Source organism: Xiphophorus maculatus, chromosome 15 (genome assembly GCF_002775205.1).
Source record: "Xiphophorus maculatus strain JP 163 A chromosome 15, X_maculatus-5.0-male, whole genome shotgun sequence".
In the NCBI taxonomy this organism is placed as follows: Eukaryota; Metazoa; Chordata; class Actinopteri; order Cyprinodontiformes; family Poeciliidae; genus Xiphophorus; species Xiphophorus maculatus.
In genome coordinates, this window is record NC_036457.1 from 24,404,643 (window position 1) to 24,429,452 (window position 24,810).

Here is a 24,810-nt window from a genome sequence, read left to right on the forward strand (position 1 = left end):
TTTTGTTGTTAAGGGCCTCCACCTTTTAAGGTCACCCTGCTGCTGTGGTCGAACTATACCAATACTCACAGTGCCCCTACGCCCCTCTATGAAGTGTGTACTTAATCAAAGGGAACATAAGTGTTCAAGTGTGCAGATTACTAGTGTTCAAAAATTTGAGAATTTTGACATTGTGTCACAACTTCGACATCCAAAATGGTGGGACTGTTCACTGCTTTGGCACTTGGACTGCTAAAAAATACAACAAAAAATCTATTCTAAATGTACAGTATTTTTGCTTTCCAACGTCATTGCTAGAGATATTTAGCTGTTCAATCATGTTTTGCTAAGGCTTGTTGAATACAGAGCAAAATTTGATCTAATCGCACATGCTCAGTAGAGTGAAACAAAAATTTCAATACTTTACTCTTGAAAGCTGTTTTTTTTTTTTCTTTTTTTGTGACACACAACTTGCTCTGTAAACATTATATTTCCAACATGGCAAAAAATACTCATCAATATGCACTAACATTGAATTTAACAGTTATAAAGGCAACTAAGGTTTGACTAATTAAGAGACATGATTACATTTTGAGTTGTTTCTTGAAAAAAAACATCTTTTATGTGGCTTAAAGTTAGATATAAAGTGGAGCTGATGTGCTAACAAAGACAAAGAGGCCTGATGCTACATTTTGAGAAATAAAAAGACAAATGGAATTAAAATGTCCTTTTTAAAATAAATTATGAATGTTTGACTTGTTACAAGAAATTCACAAGGAACACTCTGACTTCAATTTTCTTCCTCTCTAGCCTAAGAAGAAAACATTTGTTTAAAAATTGTGAAAATAAGAACCAAATGTCTTTGTACTCCACTCCCACAAAAACATTAAGATACGAGTTTTTGTGCATCAATTTTAGATGAATTGAATAAAGTTTTCCCTGTAATTACTTTCTGCAAAAGAAATTCAACATATATATCAATTCGTGTGTATTTTGTGACTTTCAGACAATACACATTTTTTCAGTTGCAACTTCTTTCGTTTTTAGAAAGATTTTTAAAAGTGGATATACAGTTTATTGCATCTTTAAGTTTTATTATACCATAATAAAATTTGGACTTCTAACAGGGCAGGGCCGTGCAGAGACCTATGGAGGGGCAGGGACTCAAATTTAAAAAAGGGGCACATCGAACAAAAACTCCATACAACAACATAGCAACAACCTTAATCAAGAATTTAATTGGATCCTACTATATCATTGCCATCATGCGGGGAAATGCAAAGCAATTATAGTCTATATTGTCCCCAACAGGTATAAAGTTTCTGTTTCTGCTGCTGACAGTCCTGGAGAGCTGAGCTGATCTGAGACTGTAGCTGTTAAACAGACCAGAGGAGAGAAGGTCTCTGGTTATGAAGTTATGAAATAAGCAAAATTGCTGCCATTTTACTAATTAAGCCCTAATATCTATTTAACCTCTAGAACAACATGGCTGCAGACTGATTTATAGATCAAAAAGCTCAAAGGGGTTTATATAATAGTTTGATGTTAGCACCTCTAAGGCCTAGAATTATAAGACTGGGATATCAAGGCAAAGAAAACTCAGTAGCTGCTGGTAGGGGCCATTCAGGGGCCTCCAGACATTCAGGGGCCCCTACAAATGGTTTAATTGTAACACAGATAATAGATCTAAACCTGTAGCATCATTTGTAGAGAATGACAATGCTATTACATTTTATTTAATGCATTCAGCTGAGAAAAATAAATAGTACATTTAGGATTTAATTAGGAAGTTTACTTTGTAAAAGTTTAAAGAATCATCTTGAGTTTGATTGTTGTGTTACCATGGCTACAATATGGTGTAATCTTTGTGTTTGAATTGGGTTTGTTCACAAATACATCACAGCAAATAACCAATAATCAGTGATTGATTTTAAACTCTGCCAATAAACCTGGCCTCCCTCTCACAGACTTCACCTTATCTATATTTATACATGTTAGTGATGCTGAGGTTCTTAGTAGGACGGGTTCTGGAGGAAGGGGGATTCTGTCTAAGGCCCTATATTACCTTGGGCCGGCCTTGCATGAAGAGCTGCTAAGATGCGCATCTCTGAACCTGGAATCTACCCGGTGGCCCCTGTCGCCGATGCTTTGGAGACATTTTGATTAATTTCATTGTGGCATGTTTGGCTTTTTGCTGCGGTTCTAATTATTGCTACAATATTTTCTCCGATGTTTATTTTGTGAACTCTAAATGCTCTGGGCCGAATCTTCCTTTAACAAAATCTTAATTAAAATCTGCAATAACTTCTATTTACAGCCACGAACCTCCAGCCCAGATCCAGTCAGCAGCGGCTTTAACCCGCCTGGTAGAAACGTTAAGGAAAAGCAGAGCGAACAGAGAGCAGGTGGTACCAGGTGGTACTGGGGCTTTGAGCTGCGTTGCGACTCGCGGTGACAGTCGGTACCGTATCTTATATCAGGATGTCTGATAGAAAGACAGATATTCTTTATATCTGTCAGTGGGACCGACTCAAGCTGCCTGTAGCGAACCGGGCTTTTAGCAGAATGATTAAGCTAAAGTCAGAAGTTTTCTCTGCAGCTGAAGCATTTCTGAGTTTAGGGGTGAGACGGGTTTTGTCCCGCTATTGGATTATAAACATATAAATAGAAACAGTTTTTCTAACGTCAACATCAGATCTACGTTTTTATTCACAAACCGGTGTATGAAAAAATATTCTTCCCCAGTTAGAGGACACAGATCCGCCCTCTCCTCCTCCCCAGGGAGGAGGAGAGGGCGGACCCGGTGTCTGAACAACAGGGAGGCTCTGAAAGTCATTATTAGACTGGGGGCAGTCAGACTAGTTTATTTTTACTAAATTATTATATTTAGCTAAATATTATTACTGAGGGGCACAAACAGGCCTTCTGCCATACAGGTTAAAAATAAAAATTAAAAAAATTTTTTTTTGAAAAAAAAAAAAGAAAACAACTCAAAAAGGGCACTATAGGGGCATCAAGGATAAAAAGGGCAGGGGTTCAAGCCCCATTCGCCCCCTCCCCTCCCCCCTGCACGTGCCTGTAACAGGGGATAAAGAGTTAAAATATATTAATTATTTAATCCTCTGGCTAAGTTTTTATTCACAAATACGGCTTTCTAATAATCACCTCCATTTTTTTAAAGAGAAATAATTTTATGTAAGAGTGCTTAACATTGTAACATCCAACATCACAAAGTCCAATCTTTATGCCAATATGTCAATAGCTTAATTTAAGATTTGAAAGTCGTCTTGCATTTCTTACATTTTGTCTGACTTTCCTCACAGTCAGACAAAATTCTTCAATTTCTTCTATTTTCTGCTGACCCTGTCTTTGAATTCAATAAAGACCAAGAAAACCAACAAAACATTGCCATAATTCCGCATTTTAACTCAAAACGACACATGAAGGGATTAATTGTGGACTTGGACTTTGCCCAAGTCCGCATGGATCACAAAAAACTTCAAGCTAGCTACATAGAGTGTGCATGTGTTTCCGGAAATACTGCTGGTTTTTCAGAATAAGATAAGAAAACTCTTTCCAATTGCATTCTGCTTCTATATTGTTATGAAAAGTTGCTTGGGTGAAGACGAGCTATTTAGCTTATGTTAAATATTTATGCAGTAAAACCAACCAAACTTACTAAGCTGTGATTAATTACCCCCAAAAAGCTGAGCACAATTATTGGACACATCAACAACAGATGAGGATGGACACCCTGGACGGGTCCCACTTCTCATTACTGCTTGAGATAGCACCTATGCGCGCCACCTTTAAAGTCACTGTAAGAATAGATGGGTAAAACAATACAGACTGAAGTTTCAAAAGATTATAAAGATAAGAAGGGGCCAACCAATCTAAAATTGTATAAGTTTTTAAAAGAATCGTAAACTCTATCTGATATGAAACAGGCAGCAAGTGTAAAGAGGGCAATATTGGCCTTATATGTTAATGCTCTGGGTACCTGTGATAAGCCGAGCATCAGAATATTTCCTTTTCAAATTCTCCCCAATTCTCACGCCTTTTTGCTTGTGTCTTGTACAAGACACAAGCAAAAAGGCATAAACAAGGTATAAACAAGACACAAGCAAAAAGGCATAAGAACTGGGGAGGTATTTTTCACAATACCTCACTCAAGAGGTATTTTTCACAATACCTCACTCAAGAGGTATTTTTCACTCGCACACTAATCGAAAGACTGCACACTAATCGTTGTGCAGTCTTTCACCACAAGACTGCACAACGACCAGATGTTCCGGAAATACTGCTGGTTCATTTTACATATATTATGTAAAATGAAATTTCTTGATCTTTATATCACGCTACAATGAAAAACAACAAAAACACCCCTGGTATGTTGCTTTGATTCTTTCATGCATGTTTGAGGAATCCTTGAATCTCCCATGGCAGCGTTTCCCAATTCCGGTCAGGCCCCCCTGCTCTGCATGTTTTAGATGTGCCTCTATTCCAGAGCAGCTGATTCAAATGATTGCATGACCATCAAATGCTGCAGAAACCTGTTGATCACCCATATATTCAATCCAGGTGTGTAGCAGAAGGGAAACACCTAAAACATGCAGGGCAGGGAGGCCTGAGGACCGGAATTGGGAAACGTTGTCCCATGGCAACCATTCAGGGTGCCTAAACGCTTGCTAAAAAAAAAGCACTGCTTATTTCCACAAAGTTCCTTCTTGGCAAAGCTGCAGTCTTTCTGAAAATCATACTTACTTGATTGTGCTAATGGCACTTGGCTGGAAAATACACAATACTGTCCCTTTAAATGAGAGTTTATGGCTCATGGCTAAGTTAGCCATGAGTTAACTTGTTGTTAGTCACAATAAAAATGGTGATGAATGTCAAACAGAGCAGACCAGTCGGGATTAAATCGTCTTTAAGCCGTGGCGGGTGTAAATAATGAGCGGACATTTATTTTGAAAGCCCAAGCAGGAGGTGGTCGTGTCTGGCCTTGCTCCGCAGCTCTCCCCTCAGTGAAGAGTAGTTTAGGAAGACTCGACTCCGAACACCCGGACCTGCTAACAGCTTTTAGCTTCAGAGAACACCTGGAGGATCGAACACAGAAGAAAACCGCGGTGAAAAAATCTGGATTGCTCTTTGAAAACAAGGAAAAACGGTGCTGATGGAAATAAAGCCACGCCGAAACGCTAGTGAGGATCAAACATTTCATCCGTGTAGGTGGTTTCATCAGCCGCTGTCGCGCTGTTGATAAAGCAGTCTTAAAACAGGTTGATAGCTGAGATTCCCAGAGGGAATCCACCGAAGTAGAACATCTGGTGAGGGATCTTCATACACACCGAGGCCGGACGGAGGGCCTGGTCGCTCGGATGCTCCTCTTGGACGGCTGATCTTCCACCCTGGAGTCTTTTCTGAGCTCCACCATGGGAGGAAGCAGCAGCAGGTAATCATCTGGAACACGCTGAACTCGGTCAGATAATAGTGGCGGGATCTGATCGTCTATGCTTGGTGGAATAAAGCTGCTCTGGTTGCTATGGCTGCCCAAGCCAGCCTCCCCAGCTGGATGGAGGTGAATGGACAGCAGGGCAGGTCCTCCAGGGTCAGCTGAGCTCAGCTCACACACCGAGACTGTGGAGTGGGTCTGCCTCCCCTCAATCTCTAAAAAGACTTCTTTTTTTTTTTTAAGTATACACAGAACAGGTTTAGAGATAAAACACAGAAGCTGCTTCTGGCCAACTGTAGAGTGAATTATTCTAATGTTCACAAATGAATATTAACATCATATAACATAAAATGATGTTAAATCATTTGATGTTAACGTCTTTACAATGGCAGCATGCGCTGCAGCATGTCAGCTTATTTTATCTTAGCATTTTTCACAGTTCCTTCCAGAGATACTCACACTTGTTCAAATTATTTAAACTACAACCTTTTAGGATCTTTCTGATGAATGATTTCCTGATCACGTTTAAATTAGATTTTTAAATCTGAGCTTTTTTTCTTAAATGTCCTATTATAAAAGGGCAATATTATGTGGGGGTTTTTCCAGGCACATAGTCCCATTTATAGCATAATCAAGTAACAGTTATCTTCATTTGTTATGAAAATGCTGGATATATTAAATATGACTTTAAAGACATCTTACTTCCTGATTTAATGCCTTGAACTTGGGCCTCTGTGTCTTTAAATATCTCTGCTTATTAACATTTTAAGGCTTTTACCAGCATTGCACTGAGAAGTAACTTGCATAATGAGCAGTTATGATGCTCATTATGCATAATAATAATTGCTAATTGTTCCAGGCTAGTCTGAAGAAACAGAGCGGGGGAGCCTCAAGGGAGGGCTGCTCTGTGAGGCGGAAGCTTGGAAACTTGAAGCTAGAGTCTGAGGGGATGCTACTCCTAGAAGGTGGTGCCTAGTCCAACCATGGTTTTGCACACCTGAATGGTTGCCATGGTAGATTAAGGGATTTCTGAGGCATGCATGAAATAATAAAGGCTATGGGGATGTTTTTGATGACGGAATAACATAACATGATGTAAAGCTCAAAAAAGTAAATTTTATATGATACTGCCCCTTTAAGCTAAAATGTTTTCTTCATTTGTTTTATGCTTGTAAAGGGGTGAATGTATGTTACTATAGAACTAAACTTGCCTTGCATATCTTATATCAGCTGCCCTTCTGTACCCTTATACCTATGAAAAAATCAGACACTTAGCAGGGGCAGCATCATGCTGTGGGGATGATTTTCTTCAGCAGGAACAGAGAATTTGGTAAGAGTTAATGAGAAGATGATGAAGCTAAATTCAGAATAGGAAAACCTGAGAAACTGAGGGCAGAGGTTCATCAGGTACCCCAGGGTCTGCAAACTGTGGTTCCGGATATCCTCCAATGGTACTTCAGTATTTGGTTTGTGTCACATTGCACTGTGTGAAATGAACTAACCTTTTGAAAAACCTGTTCACCTGTGGTGATGCTGCACCAAGAACCACTGAAGGATTTCACACAAAAACCTATGAAGAAGACACTGAGCGCAACTTCATTCTTCACGAAATGCTAACAAAAATGGAGTGGCATAAGATCCAGTGCTGAATTTCAGCAGGTGGCAAGTAGGGATGGGTACCTTTGACACTTGAATTGATGCGGTACTAATATCCAGTACCTGAGAATCGATGTCGGTACTTGACGGTACCAATTTTCGGTACTTTTTTCTGTGTTGTTTTTTTGATAATAAACCATTTTTTAAATTTAAGATATTTATTTCTAAATGTATAGAAATATGTCAAGACATTGTCTAACTCCTTATATTGTAACATCACAAATGTTTGACAAATTTCTTTAAAGTGTAAACTCTTCAGAGCAACTAATGAAGTGTTTCGTTTTATTGCACAAATTAAAATCCAGCTCCATGTACTCCTATTTATTATCTCTCCTCACTTGCATCGTAAATGTCTCTGTTGCCATTACCAAATGTATTAAGCATTTGTTTCATCCATGTTTCTGGCTACAGATGAAGAGTTGCTGACAGATGCAGGCATGGTGAAGGAAGCTAATGCAGGAGTTGTAGGTCTGAGGCTGTCAAAAATTGTGCATTCGTCAACCATAAGAAAAACCCAGGTTCTTTCTCAAACTAGACGTGTTTCAACCGCTGGCCTTGTACTTCGCGTCGCAAGTATTGCAACGAGCATAATTTGCATCTCATTTTGAAAAGCGGAGCCATACCTTTGAGTGCTATCTACCTGCTATGCTTACTTTGTTTCATGAACTAAAAAAAGCTCTCACTTTTTGTTGCCAAAATAAAAATGTCTTCATGTAGAGTTTTCAATGAGATTAATAATGAGTTCATAACTGATTCTTTGTATTTTTCTGTTCAGGGTAAAAATGATTAAGGAAATGACTCACTCTGCAATAATAGTTATGAGGTCTAATTGATTATGTTTGCAAACCAAAAACTGATAGGATGGTTCAAATTATTCCTTTTGCTGCTAAATTTATTAGACACCACTTATGTTGTTATGGTGAATGTTGGCTGTTTGCTCGGTTTTAACATAATATGCTGCAAGAGATCAGCAAGAGATTTACAGACAAAAATGCCTGCGAATAGCTGTTCAATCTTTGACACTTATAATGTTATAATAGCTAGTAAAAAATAGCGTAAAATTTAAAATTATTGTTGTTATGGTTTGTCTAGAGATGGCCAACTACTTCCCAAAAGTGTTACCTTAAGTTTTATCACTGAGAAACAGCTGGACTTAACTTCAGGGCGGACTTTATTCCTAAATATGAAACTAATCTTAACTCCTATTTAACTAAGATAAATAGGAGAAAAGTAGGATCACCATAAAAGACAGTCTGCCCATAGCAGCAACATCGCTTAGGTAACCAATCAGCATCTGTCCATTTTCTGGGTCTAGCAATCAAGGAGAGGTTCCTGCATTTACGTTTTGATAAACAGACCCTTCGGTCAACAGTTGTAATATACTTTATTGTAATACAAATAATACATGGAACAGTGTTTCTACTTTACTTACTGGGCAGTAAGTTGGCAGTATATGTTTGGGGAAAAAGAAAGATAAATTAAATGATTTGGTTTCAAAGAGCTGTTTTTACCCACAGTGAAAATAATAATAACAAAAATGTAACATTGTGGAATGTTATAGTATGTTATAGTACCCAACTACAAAGAGACTGAGGCAGCAGTGTAGATACTGTAGTATTTACTGTACTTATAAAAGAACCAATATTTTATTTCTTCTTTTAGGTTTTAAAATAAATAAAAATATAAAAAGTTTGCAAAAAAGAGGATGGATCCATTTTATTCTATGGGATGTTTATCTGCAGAAAAAGACGTAAAAGAACATACACAAGAAGGAAAATATCGTGTGCAAATGTTAAATCTGCATGATACTGTGATATCTGCATTCTATCTAGCTAAAATATTAAATTAACATTAACAGCCGTTTGAATTGGAACTTCCCTCTTTGCACTGAAGGTCAGTTGGTTACAGTGCAGAATTTCTGGTAATCTTCTTGACGTTGAACTAATGCATTACATTATGTCATGGGCAAACAGCAGCCATTGGGTAATGTTTAAGACTTTAACACAGTCCATGTCTCCAGAAAGCAGTCGTTTCTCAACAACCGAAAGTTCAGAGACTCGTAGGATAAGTGGCTGGTTTTTACCAAGCCAGTTCAGTCCTTCCATTGTGGAAGCTGAGCCTGGGTACTCTGGGTTGGGCTCTCCGATCTCTGGGGATGAGGTTGCCGAGATGGTTAAAAAGCTCCTCAGTGGCAGGGCCCCGGGGGTGGATGAGATTCACCCGGAGTTCCTTAAGGCTCTGGATGTTGCAGGGTTGTTTTGGCTGACGTGACTGCAATATTGCATGGACATCGGGGGAGTTCCCCTGGATTGGCAGACTGGGGTGGTGGTCTCCCTCTTCAAAAAGGGGGACAAGAGGGTGTGCTCCAATTATAGGGGGGTCATACTCTTAAGCCTCCCTGGCAAGGTCTATTCAGGGGTCCTGGAGAGAAGGGTCCGTCGGAGAGTCAAACCTCGGATTCAAGAAGAGCAGTGTGGTTTTTGTCCTGATTGTGGAACACTGGACCAGCTCTACACCCTCAGCAGGGTCCTGGAGGGTGGATGGGAGTTCGCCCAACCAGTCTACATGTGTTTTGTGGACTTGGAGTAGGCATTCAAGCGTGTCCCTCTGAGAGCCCTGTGGGGGGTTCTTCGGGAGTATGGGGTACCAGGCCCTTTGATACGGGCTGTCAGGTCCCTGTATGACCGGTGTCAGAGTCTGGTCCGCATTGCCGGCTGGAAGTCGGGCTCGTTTCCGGTGAGAGTTGGACTCCGCCAGGGCTGCCCTTTGTCACCGATTCTGTTAATTACTTTCATGGACAGAATTTCTAGGCTCAGCCAGGGTGTTGAGAGGATCCGTTTTGGTGGCCTTAGGATCTCATTTTTGCTTTTTGCGGATGATGTGGTCCTATTGGCTTCATCAGGTTGTGATCTGCAGCTCTCGTTGGAGCGATTCGCAGCCGAGTGTGAAGCGGCCGGGATTAGGATCAATGCCTCCAAATCCGAGGCCGTGGTCTTGAGCCGGAAAAGGGTAGCGTGCCTTCTCCGGGTTGGGGTGGGGTGTCCTGCCCCAAGTGGAGGAGTTCAAGTATCTCGGGATCTTGTTCATGAATGAGGGAAGAAGGGAGCGGGAGATTGACAGGCGGACTGGCGCAGCGTCTGCTGTGAAGCGGGCGCTGTGCCGGTCTGTCGTGGTGAAGAGAGAGCTGAGTCAAAAAGCGAAGTTCTCGATTTACCGGTCGATCTATGTTCCCACTCTCATCTATGGTCATGAGCTCTGGGTCATGACCGAAAGAACGAGATCGCGGATACAAGTGGCCGAAATGGGTTTTCTCTGTAGGGTGTCTCCCTTAGAGATAGGGTGAGAAGCTCAGTCATCCCAGAGGGACTCAGACTGGAGCCACTGCTCCTTCACATCGAGAGGAGCCAGTTGAGGTGGCTCGGGCATCTGGTCAGGATGCCCCTGGTGAGGTGTTCTGGGCACGTCCCACTGTGTGGAGCCCCCGGGGAAGACCCAGGACACGCTGGAGGAACTATGCTTCTCGGCTGGCCTGGGTACGCCTTGGGATTGAGAGAACACCAAGTGTCCAATCAGAGGTGGCCAGGTAGGAAAGTAAGGGTGTATTCAGACCTGTCCAGGATTAGATTCCTGAATCAGGCTCTAATCTGTTTGTCTAGAAAGTCCGAGTTTTTGGGGAGGTCTGAATGCAAATTTGAATTCCAAAACGGACTTAAAAACCGACCTCTGATTCGCCTAAATACCTAGGTCTCGGTCCGGTTGAAGTGGACTCTAAAACGGTAGAAAATCTGTCTGAATGCAACCTGACTAGAGACAGTTTCAAAAGCAGGAAGTTGGCTACAGTACAGGACATTCTGGTCAATATATTATTCTCTGCTCTGCAGGTTAACCAAGATGTTGTGTCGGTTGTCATATCAACGGGATTGCATGCCGACACTAAGCAAGGAAAAGCAGAACATAAATGGTCTGAAGTTGTTTTACAACTTTTTATTAGCTTATTGTCCCATTGCCGTGGTGCTCTGCAGCTGCTGTAATTTTTAAACCTTTAATAAATGACAAAAACTGAACTAATTGCCTCTTTTGTTTGAACATTTAACCATCAAATAGGATGGAGGAATTTGCTTAGTGGTCTCTTGCATCTTGATAGAAGCCAAACTGTTTATAGATTTATATCAAGGGAGAATACTTACAAACATCAGCAATTTTCTCAGCTTTAATTTAAGCCATGTTTGTAGAAATCGGGTAAGAAATAAAGGCGCTGCAATCATTTTTGTGATTCCTGCTCATCCCGTATTGGAACAGCCTGGTTTAGTGGACAGACTCACCGCGTAGTAATGGCGCCTGCAGAAGCGTCGCCAACGTTAGCAGCTAACAGGCAATGTCCAAACCGGTAATGTATATGAATTAAGAAATCCTACAACCGCTAAAATCTGACACTGCTCTGTTTTTGTTTACTTTTTGTGAAGAAGAAAGTTACACTGGCTGCCTTCAGAGGTTTTGTGTCGATTCCTTCAGTAGCTGCAGGTTGGCAAGAGAGGTCTGGCTAATGCCTGCATATAGTCCATTTCAAACTAATAAAAGCATGGATTAATTTTAGGTCTTGCTAAAATTAATAGCATTTCACCTTTGCTATTTGGTGAAGATGTTTATGTTTACAACCCCCCAAAAAATGTGATCTACAAGTGTAAAAGAAGAATTTTAAGTGTACAACATAATTCAAAAATGTCTAACTGTGAACTGTGGTTTGAGGCAGATAATGTACCTTGAGGAATTTTAATAATCAAGGTACTCAAAACATTCAAGGAAACGTGACAGCCCTTAAATATAAATTTAATTAAATATAGCCATCTGCTCTTATTTGTTTGTATTTTAATGAGTTAATGACATTTAATAAATTAATTGTAAATACTTTATGTAAACATTTAATTCGGGTTCAATTTCAGTTCCCTCTTGAAATTGAGATTTGGGTCTCAGTGGGCTTTTATCTTGTTAAACAGAAGATTTAACAGAAGATTTATTTATTTCTTGATTTAATTAATGATTTAATTGTGTATTTATTTATTATTAAAAGTTTATTTCAATGACTCAATTTACTAAAAAACACACAACTTGTTGTTTTCAAGCCTTTATTTCTGATAATGATTTTCTCACTCATTTTCCTACTTCAAAGAAAACATGACATTTAAGATTTGAATATATACGAGAGTAATAAGAACATTTAATACAGAAATGTTGGCTTATTGAAAAATATGATTAATTAAATATGATTAATACCTGCTTAAAGGTTGTTATTTACTAAATAAACATCATCAGGGCCCATGCTCTGATTTATTGAACATAACTTCATGTTTTAGGAAAACTTGCGATCCTCTGCATCAGAGGGATGACAATGTCTCTTTCACAGCACAGCTGGTGATTGACCACACTTTTTCCCACACGCTTGACTTTCTGAGAATAGCATAATAACATTGACTCATTGAGTCAGAGTGAGACTTGTAGAGACGGACATGATGGATTGAGAGTGAGCTGCCAGCTGCTGTGCAAACTCATAAAGCCTTTGCCTCTCCATCCTTTCAGGATTTTGTTTGGTGTAGAAGGCTGCAATTGTCAAATATGTCTGTTTGTTATTATTTTTTCAAGCTTTGAGTTAGATGCCACCCTTGAAGATCCTTTGGAATACTAAAATCCTTTGGAATACACACCAGGGGCCTCATGCATAAAGCTTGCATGCACACAAAAAATGTGCAGCGCCATATTTTACGCACAAGTCGGCATGTATAAAAATTAACAGGTCTGAGTCTTGGTGAAATGCCGTTTCAGATTAAAATGAAACGTGATATGTGATAGGCAGACTCTGTGATAACCAGAGTCTGCCTAATTACCGAGTTGTTTGCAAAGGCCTTTTTAGCAACAGCATCCCACAGTTTAGCATGTGACATTTTTCTTCCTATCATGCGGTGGAGATATTTCAGCCCACTCTTCTTTCCCTTGATGAATTTTGATGAATTTGCTGAAGTGCAGCTTTCTTAAGTTTTTTTGTAGATCTGTTGCTCCACTTAAATGTTTTGGTCCTCACAAAATTTTAAATCAGTGACTGCAGATCCTCCCCATGATGTGCTTTCCACGATGTGCGCAGGAAAATTTTATCTGAGAGCAGGAAAGCTTCAATAGCAGTGATGTAGTAAGCATACAAAACATAAAATAAGCTAATGTAGATATTAGCTTGATGGACACTGACAGCCCAGAGACAGAGCTCAGTCAGGCTGAGCTACCCTGTTGATATTCGCTTCCCAGCTGTGACATTTCGATCCAAGAAACGTTCCATCCTAATCATGCAACTTGCTGTTTTACTGCAGTATAAATACAGAAAGATGCCAATCAGTTGACTGTTTAGTCTGCTACCAAATAGTGAAGCTCAGAAACAAACCACTAACCACTTTGAATATAACTTGACTCAGATTTTGTATGCCTGTCACTACAGGTACATGTCCAGGTATGCCATGCAGCTAAGCAACATGAGTGGTCTTAAACTTCCCTGTGATCAGAACTGTACAGGACTTACATTAGACAACATAAGATAAGATTTATTTGTCATTGTCATCAACAGATTACAACGAGATTGAAATTTGCTCGACTCGAGTTAAGATGCAGGTTATGTGTATATACATAATATACAAAGATAAAGAAATAAATTGTACAAAATGAGAAATAAATAGACATCAGAAGATGGTTGCAGCGCCTGGAGGTGTCGCAACAGAATTAGCATTTTTAACAAAGTGGTGTCAAGAGCAGAAGTTCTTATGCCTTTGAATTTAGTGCCATGATTGCCATCGGGTAAAAACTGTTTTTTAGGCGATTTGTCCTGGTTTTTATTGTTCTGTATCTCTTGCCTGATGGCAGCAGCTGGAAGAGACCATGGCTAGGGTGTGAAGAGTCATTTAAAATGTCCAAAACTTTCTTGTGGAGCCAGGAAGTGTAAATCTGTTCCATAGTGGGGAGGGGGCAGCCTATGGTTCTCTCTGCTGCCCTAACAACCCTCTGGAGTGCCTTCTTGTCCGCGGATGTGCTACTGCCGTAGCAGACAAACAGACTGTACGTGAGCACACTCTCTATGGAGCAGTGATAGAAGGCCTGCAGCAGGTCTGAGGGGAGACAGTTCTTCTTGAGTATTCTCAGAAAGTACAGTCTCTGCTGTGCCTTCTTCAACAGCTCCTTGGTGTTGGTGCTCCAGGTTAGCTTGTCCTCCAACTCCATGCCCAGAAACCTGAACACTGGGACCCTCTCCACACAGGTCCCACTGATGGTGAGAGGCTGGATGTCTGTTTTGTTCTTCCTGAAGTCGATCACCAGCTCCTTTGTTTTGGATGTGTTGCACCACTCTGACAGCCGCTTCACCTCATCCCTGTACTCCAGCTCCCCCTTCCCGCCTTAGATGAGACCAACAACAGTCGTGTCATCTGCAAACTTTATGATCTTGTTGGTGAGGTGGTTGGAGACACAGTCATGAGTGTAGAGGGTGTAGAGAAGTGGGCTGAGAACGCAACCCTGTGGTGATCCGGTGTTCAGGCTCAGAGCAGTGGAGGTGTGGGGGCCCAGTCTGACCCTTTAGGAGCAACCTGTTAGGAAGTCCAGGATCCAACTGCAGGTGGCTGATGGGAGCCCAAGGTTTGCTAGCTTGGACACCAGACGTTGGGGAAGTATAGTATTAAATTCTGAGCTGAAGTCCATGAAGAGCATTCTGACGTAGCTCCCCTGCTTCTCTAAGTGGGTCAGGGCAGCATGAAGTGCTGTGGATACAGCGTCCTCTGTGGACCTCTTTGCTTTGTAGGCAAATTGGAGAGGGTCCAGCTCAGCAGGCAGGCCAGCGAGGATGTGACTCCGCACCAGTCTCTCGAAGCACTTCATGATGATCGGTGTGAGTGCCACTGGACGGTAGTCGTTCAGGGTGTTGATGTTGGTTCTTTTCGGCAGGGGGACAATGGTAGAGATGATAAAGCTTCAGCTATCATTGAGGTTATTTGACCTACTAATGGACTGTTTTTCAGCTGTATTTGCAGTTGAAAAACTGCAAATACAGTTTTGCGATGACCCCTGGCTGTAAGATGTCTGAGCTTCCAATGTTTACTGTCGATAAGTGGTTTTATGGCAGTGTTGGACTCAATGTAAAAATGACTGTCAGGAAACACTCACAAATTTCTGATGACATTTGTAGAACAAGACATTTTAAACAGCTTCCATATTCAATTATTCCATGTGTTTTTCTCACAGCAGAGCTATTTGGCTCTGCTGTGAGAGCCAAATAGAGCAACTACTGTAGCTCTACTGTTGGCTCTCAGTGTTATTCCATGTGTTTGGGGAACAACACATGGAATAGCGTCTTATTCCATATGTTGTGTTGTTGTACACATGTTGGGGAACAACAACATGCGTTGTTCCCCAACGCATGTTGTTGGGGAACAACATGTGTTTAATCTGACTTGGAGTAAAGCATTTTGTGTTGTTCCCCCACATATGTGTTGGGGACAACATATGTGTTGTCCCCAACATGTGTGGGGGAACAACACGTGTTTAATCTGACTTGGAATAAAGCATTTTGTGCGCTTTTCTTGTTTTCTTTGTAGCTACTTTTGAGTCAAGTGGTCTGAAGCAAACCTTTAGATGAAAGAGAGAAATGGTCTCAAATCAAAATCTTTCTGAAGGATGATGTAATGCTTAATTGGTACAATGGACCCTCCTCTATTTGTATTTCATTATTCACAAATTCACCAGTTCATTGATCTTTCTGTGTAATGTAACTCCAGATTATCTGTGAAAATTTTGCCTATTTTTTCATGGAGCATATCCAACATATTCAAGATGATCCAACTCAAACACATAAGTGTAATGCTACTTGACAAATGGTAGCATTTCAAATGGTAGCAAATCAAATAAATTTTTGATTTGAATTTTTGATTGGTGGAACCCACAAGAGCAAAGACAAGGAAAACCATAGATGCTATTTTTATTTATTTTTTGTGTGTGTTTTGGTAACCAAGTGATGACATTTCATTGCCAATTTTACTGTTGTCTCTTTGTTCAACAACAATAAAATAAGTCTAAGTCTAAGCTACTGTGGTAGTGTTAAGACAGTGTACACTATACATATTAATCCATATTGAGATATATTTGGCAGTTGAACTACTAAAATAGGCAGTCATCAGCTGTTTGTAATCCTTAATTCCCATTAAGACTGTGGGTTCACTGCAGATGGATTGTGGAAAATAGGCCATTTTGAAATAATTCTTTAATGCAAAAACAATCAACTTTACTGAATTATCAACCGACTTTATTGCTATAACACATTTTGAAAAATGCTAAGGTAGCCAAAGTGCTTTACATAAAAGCTGAAATATGAAAAAAAAAAACACACACACACAAGGCGTACACATACAATGTACACGGCAGGTGTATTTTAAGATGCCGTACAAGACAAGATTACAGTGGGTTAAAATTCAAGGAATAAAAGTATGTTTTTAATAGATTTGAAAACAGAAAGAGCCGAGGCCTGTCTGACACTAAAAGGTAACTTGTTGCATATCTTTGAAGCAGAAAAAGAAAATGCTCTCTTACCTCTGAGCTTCAGTCTAGTTTTAGGGACTATCAGCAGCAACCAATCGGTTGAACTTAGAGGTTGGGGGTAGGCAGTAAGGCTGAAGCAGCTGAGATAGATATGGTGGAGCAAGGTCAAGGTCAAGCAAACAACTAATAATTTTCATGTTGAAAACAAATAACTCTTAAAATTAAATTTGTAGTGCAGTGAAGGTACGCTAGGATGCAATTGATGTGCTGTTGCCTATGGGTTTGAGCTAACCGACAAGCAGCAGAGTTCTGCACAAGCTGCAGGTGGGCAAGAGAAGTCTGGCTAATGCCTGCATATAATCCATTTCAAACTTCAATAAAAGCATGGATTAATTTCAGGTCTTGCTAAGATTGATTTCACCTTTGCTATTTGGTGAAGATGTTTGTTTACAAACCCCCCAAAAATGTGATCCACAAGTGTAAAAGAAAAATTTTAAGTGTACAACATAATTCAAAAATGTGTATAAAACAATGCATAAATATAAACCTCAACAATCACATGTGAAAGTAGTTTATCAAATGTACATGTTTCAAACTGAACAAGTAGTAATATACCGTACTTCTTGTACAAATCGCAAAATGCGCAAGAATCGCCAGCTGTTGATCAACACCAGCACACGGATTAGCTTGCCTGTTCTTTCGACTTTTGAGACTTTCTTACCTTGTTGGATGAGAAGGACCTCACTACATCAAACAGAGTGGCATGGGGACAGACCAGGGGCTTCAGGCAGTTTTCACACTAAAACTGACACCAAGTACATTTGTCTGTACTTGGCGTACAGACAAATTTAGGAAAGTGTGGCACACAAAAAAATTCGGATGGGGGTTTGGGAGGGTTAGATGTATAAAGGAAAGGTGCGCAGCCACGTGCACACTTTTCCTTTATACATCTGAATTTGTGGGAAATAGAGCGAAATGGTCCGCCCTAACCTTTCAGGGCACATAAGATCACCTCACAAAAATAAAAATAATACATTTTAAAGCAAAAAAAAAAATCCAAATCATAAAAAGAAAATAAAGAGAAAGTGCAAATGCCTGTTCCAACAGTATGGGTGTTCAGCCAGGCAGACAGCATGTCAGAACGTCCTTTGAGTGGGGAAAATGGGCGTTTATTCTATAGAGAAATAGAGAAATTATGTGCATAAGTTGTATATTTGCAGAATGGAGATGCTCTCTGTCCATAAAGGCACATTCATAAAGCAGGCATGGCTCGACTGAAGAACGACTCCAGTTGTACTGGTACCGCATGGCTCCTTCTTTAAGTTTTGCTCAGAGCTCCAGAATGATCAGTCCAGTCCTAAACAATAATAAACCACCATCAAGATTTCCCAGCAGATCAATATCATATTGAGGGAGTGAACACACACTCCCTCTGAATGGCAATGTTCTCCATCAGAGCCAAAGCGCTCCTCAATTGCACTGCACACCTCTGCGTAGCTACTTGTATAGCTAGGTTAATACAACAGGTTTGGATTAACTCCTGAATGAGGAACTTCAAAAGTTATATAAATTATAAATTAGATTGAGAGGTTATTTTCCAAATTGAAAGTTTATAGACAAAAGGTGGTCATCAAATACAGAAGTGGAGAAGCAAAAATTACCTTTACAGACATCGTTCAGTGCTGGAAAACAAACTGACAATACATTACATTTACAAAGTTTTGGCAAAACAGTATGATCCTCTTGGTTTCATTACACCTTTTACCACAAGAGCAAAGATTTTTGCTTGAAACTTAAGGGACAAGTACAGGGAGTGGGATGACCCTCATTTGCCTAAAGACGTCCTTAAGGGATGATACAAGTGGGAAAAAGAGCTGGAGCCACCTCCCCAAGTACCTGAAATAGATATGCAGGCTCTCCACATATTCTGCGATGCATCTAGAGTGGGCAACTCCAGGCCTCGAGGGCAGGTCTCCTGCAACTTTTAGATGCATCTCTACTTCAACACACCTGAGTCAAATAATGAGGTCATTAGCAGGACTCTGCAAAACCTGACTGCACTTGGGAGGTGATTCAGCTGTTGGATTCAAGTGTGTTGAACCAGAGAGACATCTAAGAGTTGCTGGACACCGGCCCTCAAGGACCAGGATTGCCCACCCCTGATTCTAGATAGTCTTCTACAGAGAAGATAGAAATGTGGAAACGGCTTTTGTCCAGAGTAGCCCCCAAGCAGAAACAAAGCATTCCAAAGCATTCTGCTGCTCTCACATCAATTGTGAAGAAAAAAGGCTAAACATTTTTAGTTGATATTTTTCAGTAACTTGAATTACCACAAAAATGAAAGGAAAAAAAAAATCAACTTTTAAAATTTAAGTTGTAATGGATACTGTAAAACGCAGAATAGACAGACTGAAATAAATAAATTCTAAAAAATCATTCTCACCATAAAATAGCTGCAATTAAGATGCAACTAGCAAGAAAAAATGCTTACCGTAATTAAGTAAAACTGGAGACATGAAAGAAATGATAAATTGGGGCACAGCACAGTTAGCTAACGTTCACAATAGCAAGAAAATCTATTTTCATGAACTTACCAGAGAAACACTGAGAATGAACTTTCAATCCTGGAACTGCTGGATTCAGTTAGTTTGATTCAAACTAACAGCAGTTTGAATGCTGTTAGGAATATTTGGAGCTGCGTGACCCATTTGACTTCTGCATTCCAATCTTTCTATGGAACTCTATCGGAGTGCCCAAACTCACCTCATACAGTACTGGTGGGGATGAGCTGCATGTATAGATGCTGCAAAAATATATTTTAAATGTATTCCATATCTTACACACGGAATGTACGTGTCAAGTATAAACCAAGTTTTATTGTTCTGCCTGTAAAACAACAGGTCCTCCAAGAGTCCAGGGACTCTTGTTGTAAATTTCAGAATTTACAACATATTGTAAATTCTGTTGTGTGAAGGTAACTGGGAATTCTTCTGCTTCCACCCATGCTGGGTTGCTGGAATAGTCTAGCAGAAAAGAGAGAAATATTCAACAGTAGCATGGCATCTGCAGTTTGTCTTAGCTCAAGTAATTTTATGTATTAACACAAAATTTAATGTTTTGTATCAAATGAACCTATGTTTGTGAGTGAACAAGTTTAAATTGGTATTTTTTGTGCTTGAGTCTGAACAGTCTTCCATCTTTTTTCAGTATGTCACGTCGGTTTCATTATCTATTAAACCTTCTCTTTAAATAAATCTGAAATATCCTTTTAATGTTTTTTATATGATCTGATTCATGTGTTCTGTTTTTTCTGTGTTTGAATTCTAGGATTCTACAGCTGTGAAGATGACACCATGACCTTAGGAGGAACATATGGACCTCCAGCACCATATTTCTCATGATGATGCACACTTACTTTGGAAAGGAAGGCTTCGCTCCACTGTACCCCTGTGGGACATTAACACACTTCTCCACTGCGTCATGGGGGTTCTAACCCATCAGAGACGGTGCTAATGGAGGGCGTCTCCATGGCGAACATGTCCCTGGGCTCTGGGTCCTCGCCGCAGCCAGTCGCCCCGACGGAGAAGTCCTTAGCAATTGCCCCAGGCCTCGGCCTACCTCTGCAGGTCTTCTTCAGCCTCGTCATGGCAACCATCCTACTGGTGGCCCTTGCAGGAAATGTGGTGGTGTGCCTGATGGTGTACCAGAGATCTGCCATGCGCTCCGCCATCAACATTCTCCTGGCCAACCTGGCGTTTGCAGACATGATGCTGGCTATCTTCAACATGCCGTTCGCTTTAGTCACTGTTATGACCACTACCTGGATCTTTGGGAACACTTTCTGCCGGCTGTCTGCCATGCTCTTCTGGTTGTTTGTGATTGAAGGTGGAGCTATTTTGCTTATAATAAGTATTGACAGATTTCTGATTATTGTCCAGAAACAAGACAAGCTCAGCCCACAGAAAGCCAAGCTGCTCATTGTGATCACCTGGGTGCTCTCTTCGGTTTTCTCCTCTCCTTTGGCTGTAGGTTCCCCTCGCCTGCAAATCCCCCCCAGAGCCCCTCAATGTGTTTTTGGTTACAGCGCTGACCCAGGATACCATGCTTACGTCTTGATCCTCATGTTAGTTTTCTTCTTCATACCTTTTCTGGTCATGCTGTACACATTCATGGGGATCCTGAACACCATCCGCCACAACGCCATTCGTATCCACAGCCACCCAGACAGCATGTGTCTGAGCCAGGCCAGCAAGCTGGGCCTGCTGAGCCTACAGAAGCCCTTCCAGATGAACATAGACATGAGCTTCAAGACCCGTGCCTTCACCACCATCCTCATTCTCTTCTCCATATTTACAGTGTGTTGGGCGCCCTTTACTACCTACAGTCTGGTGACTACCTTCAGTTTTGGCTTTTACCACAAAGACAGTTTTTTCCAAATTAGCACATGGCTCTTGTGGTTGTGCTACCTCAAGTCTGCCCTGAACCCTCTCATCTACTACTGGAGGATCAAAAAGTTCCGAGATGCCTGCCTCGATCTGATGCCCAAATACTTCAAGTTTCTTCCTCAGCTGCCAGGCAACACCAAGAGACGCATCCAGCCCAGTGCTGTGTATGTATGTGGAGAGCATCGCTCTGTGGTTTAAAGGGAAAATCCAGTCTTATAATATTGTTAGAAACCCCACTTTTAATCCATGTAACTTGCATTTGAGGTTGCTTGGTACTTTATTTCTCTCAGTAGAAGCTCAGGCTGAAAGTAGCACTGCTTTGAAAAGCCAGGGGGCCGAGTTGGTATAAGTAGCTGCTGAAGGGACAGACTCCTAGATACTTAGGAGATCTGTTTGGAGTGTTCTCATTGAGTGTGATATGGGAACACTGCATATACCCAGGGGTTTAATCTAAGGATGCACGCATATTCAATATTAATACTGCTATTATTATCTGATACTTACAGATATTTTATATGTTATATGTATTTCCGTACACTTTTGACACTGTGTAAAAGCGACCTCACAACCTACATTGCTTTTCTACTTTAAACTCCCCATAATCTTTTGCTGCAAGTAAATACCACAGCTATTACCACAAGCTATACCCCTCTTGAAACACATACACAAACAGCAACAAGATGGAAGGAAACGTTGGTCGTTTAAATTTTTCAGCATTTCTATGTTTTTTCTAGAAAACATGAATTTATCTCAAATATTTTTCTCAAACATTTTTGACATTTTGATTTCGATATTGTGTTCTACCTGAACCTAAAGCCCCCACCTAAACCTAAAATGGGGATGGTGGTACTAGCTGTCCTGCAATCGGTGGTTTACCCGTTAAAGTCCCACTCTGTCCACTTCTGTCAATGAGTTCTTAGCTAAGATATTTCACCCGCATTGCTTGCTGATGGTGTTCAGTGGTACATGGCAGCCACTGTAAGTGTGCCCTAGGGCCATCACCACTGTGTGAAAGGGTGAATGTCTGAATGTAGTGTGAAGTGTTTTGGTGTCATTTTGGTGTCCACTATACAGTACAGGTCATTTACCAATGTCCCCACAATGCTGTGCGTCTATCAGTCACCACCATCCAAAAAGGAAACAAGAAAGTTTTTCCTTTTTGAAACAAGCTTCTCATTCTAAACAACTGCAGTTTTCAGTGACTCCTCGTCAGTTGCAGCTTGCAATTAATCCCATCACATCAGAACCTGCTGTTTACAGGCTGTGTGTACAGATGGATGCAGTTGGGGAACATTATCAGACATAAGTCAACTTATCACAACTGTGATGTCATCATTGGCAACCAGTCTGTTGCTTGGTGACTGAGCAGGAAGAAGTTATTCAGACCCAAACATGTCCTTTGAGATTAAAATTTCTGATCTTAAATTTTGATCTTCAATGGTCCTAACCTGTCATAAACAGGCACTGGTCCTAAACAGTGCCTGGTTATGGCCTTAACATTGCATAGTAGATGTTAAGGTTCTACTAGCATGTTTTCAGAAATATCCTGCCTTCCATCTTAATGCATGATTTATAATTACATTTACATCTCCCATTGAAGTTGTTATCTCCCCCAGTCTTAAATCTTGAAGCTCACTGTATTGGGGAAAATGGAAGTGTGGTTGCATTTTGAGTCTGTATTCCCAGCTTGAATAATCAAACAACCATTAAAATCATCTTAAATCAAAGACACTTCCACCTTCAGAGGCTGCTTTTGTATTAGAAAGGTTTTATTTTAGTAAGAAGTGAAATTGAGTCCATGTACAGGTTTCAGGTCTATTATACGTTTGTACCAAAGTTGCATTGAAACTTAAGAAGCTATATGAGACTTTGGCCAAAATTAAGCAATATGTCCACAGGCACAGGAACTGTGGTATCTTCTCTCTTAAACAAATTTACACTGCTAGAATTAGGCAAAAATAGAATAAAACTTTGTAGGGTTGTTATAAACAATAATTTTACTATTTGAGTATTGTATCCATTATTCTCTCAATTAAGCGAGTAATTGAATAAAAAATTTCATAAAATAAAATACTGGCACATACTGCCCAAAATCGGCCCAAATTTATATATTTGAGCTACAGGAAAGCAACTACTTTCCTGTAGCTTAAAAAATTATAACAGGTGACTAATTTAACTTTGACAAAAATTCTGTCAAAATCTTAAATTATATTCAGTTTAATAATAAAACAGCAGGCTCACAAAGGCTCTCATGTCTCTCATCTTCAGTCAATTTAATAGGTGAAGTCTCACTTTGCCTTTGCAACCACTTCTAGCTTTTGTGTCCAACTGCACGATGGGATTTGGCACCTTTCGTTACACACAGAACCATATATGTCGCCATCCATTTGTTGTATCCATGGTAGTAAATTTATTTTCTGGTTTGTCCGTAACGCTACACTTACTCAGCCTACTGAGTTCTGTCTATCTGCATCAGTCTTTGCTCCACCCATATTCCCACCGTGTTCCGAACCACCAACTAGGCAAAAGAACTGCTGTCATACTCCATGCCAGTCATTTTCAGGATGCTCTTTGGTGTCCCGAAAAACGCTAAAAGCCGGACTTTATCATCAATCAATGAACTCCCGTTGGATGCCTCGGAAAAACTTGAAAATTGGAGGTTATGCTTCTAGCATAACCTGAACAAGTCAAAGCTGGACGTGAGAACGTTACGCAACAAAAATAATCACCTGTCTGTAACACGCTGCGCTAAATAGTAAAACATAACTTAACAAAGCTTTGAGGAAGGTAATGTGACTCGAGGAATTTTAATAATCAAGGTACTGAAAACATTTGAGTACCTCAAATGATTCGTGACAGGTTTGATCACTTTCTTCTCCACATCTCAGCTTATCTGAGCATTTAAAGAAGTTGATTTTTACAAAAAGCAAATGAAAAGACTTTACTGAACCAGGAATGCACTGAATGACTTGTACTCTGTGAGAGTAATGTTTGGAAAGTAAAGGAGAGGCTGACTTTTTATTGACCCTGCCTGTTTTCTAACACTGAAAATGAGTCGATGGTGGGGAAACAGCATGTACTATAGTGTGAATTTATTTTTTGTTTTTTAAGCATGCAAATGAACAGCTGAAGTGCCACAGCTCATTTCAAATGTATATTTGTATTTTTTATGTTTTCATTGTGCCTATTAATTAGTCTGTTGCCAGTCAGAATGCTGCTATTATCTGGTGAAAATGTGCAATTTTGGTGTACTGTACTGTTGAATGTAATAAAGACCTAGACATTTCTTACATTGGTAAACGGTCTTCAGTGGCTTTTTGCTTGTTTTTCCGTGTGTCTGGGCAGTCTAGGCATCTGAATTTTTAAATGCAGTAATCGATATTGTTGAACTACTTTTATATCTTCAGCTGCTTTCTTTTGTATTTTTCACTTCATAATGACTTTCAGATAGTCTAAAAATAAAGCAAACTAAAAAAAAAGGCAATGTGCCCCCATCAGGACAGGTCCGGTCTAAATGAGAGCAGACCCGCAGCGGAAGAATGAGAAACAATATGTTCCGGTTTGATGCAGCATTTAACTTTACATTTGTATTCAAATTTGATACAGATTGTCTGTGTTAACCACACAGATAAAGTACAGCCAGTCAGAACGTGAGAAAATGAAAAACAGACCTGAATTGCCTGAATTGCAAGTGCCAGCATGTGGGCATTGTTTCTTTCAGTT

At 40.2% G+C, this 24,810-nt stretch overlaps 1 protein-coding gene across 1 annotated transcript; it reads left to right on the plus strand.

The window, feature by feature from the left end:
* The first annotated feature begins 5,342 nt into the window (after nucleotides 1-5,342).
* On the plus strand, nucleotides 5,343-24,301 carry LOC102222406 (probable G-protein coupled receptor 63). The gene is made up of 2 exons (XM_005813057.2): nucleotides 5,343-5,431; nucleotides 19,970-24,301. Exon 2 carries the CDS (start codon nucleotides 20,155-20,157, stop codon nucleotides 21,283-21,285), a length of 1,131 nt encoding a protein of 376 aa, XP_005813114.1. The 5' UTR covers nucleotides 5,343-5,431; nucleotides 19,970-20,154; the 3' UTR covers nucleotides 21,286-24,301.
* Nucleotides 24,302-24,810: the final 509 nt, after the last annotated feature.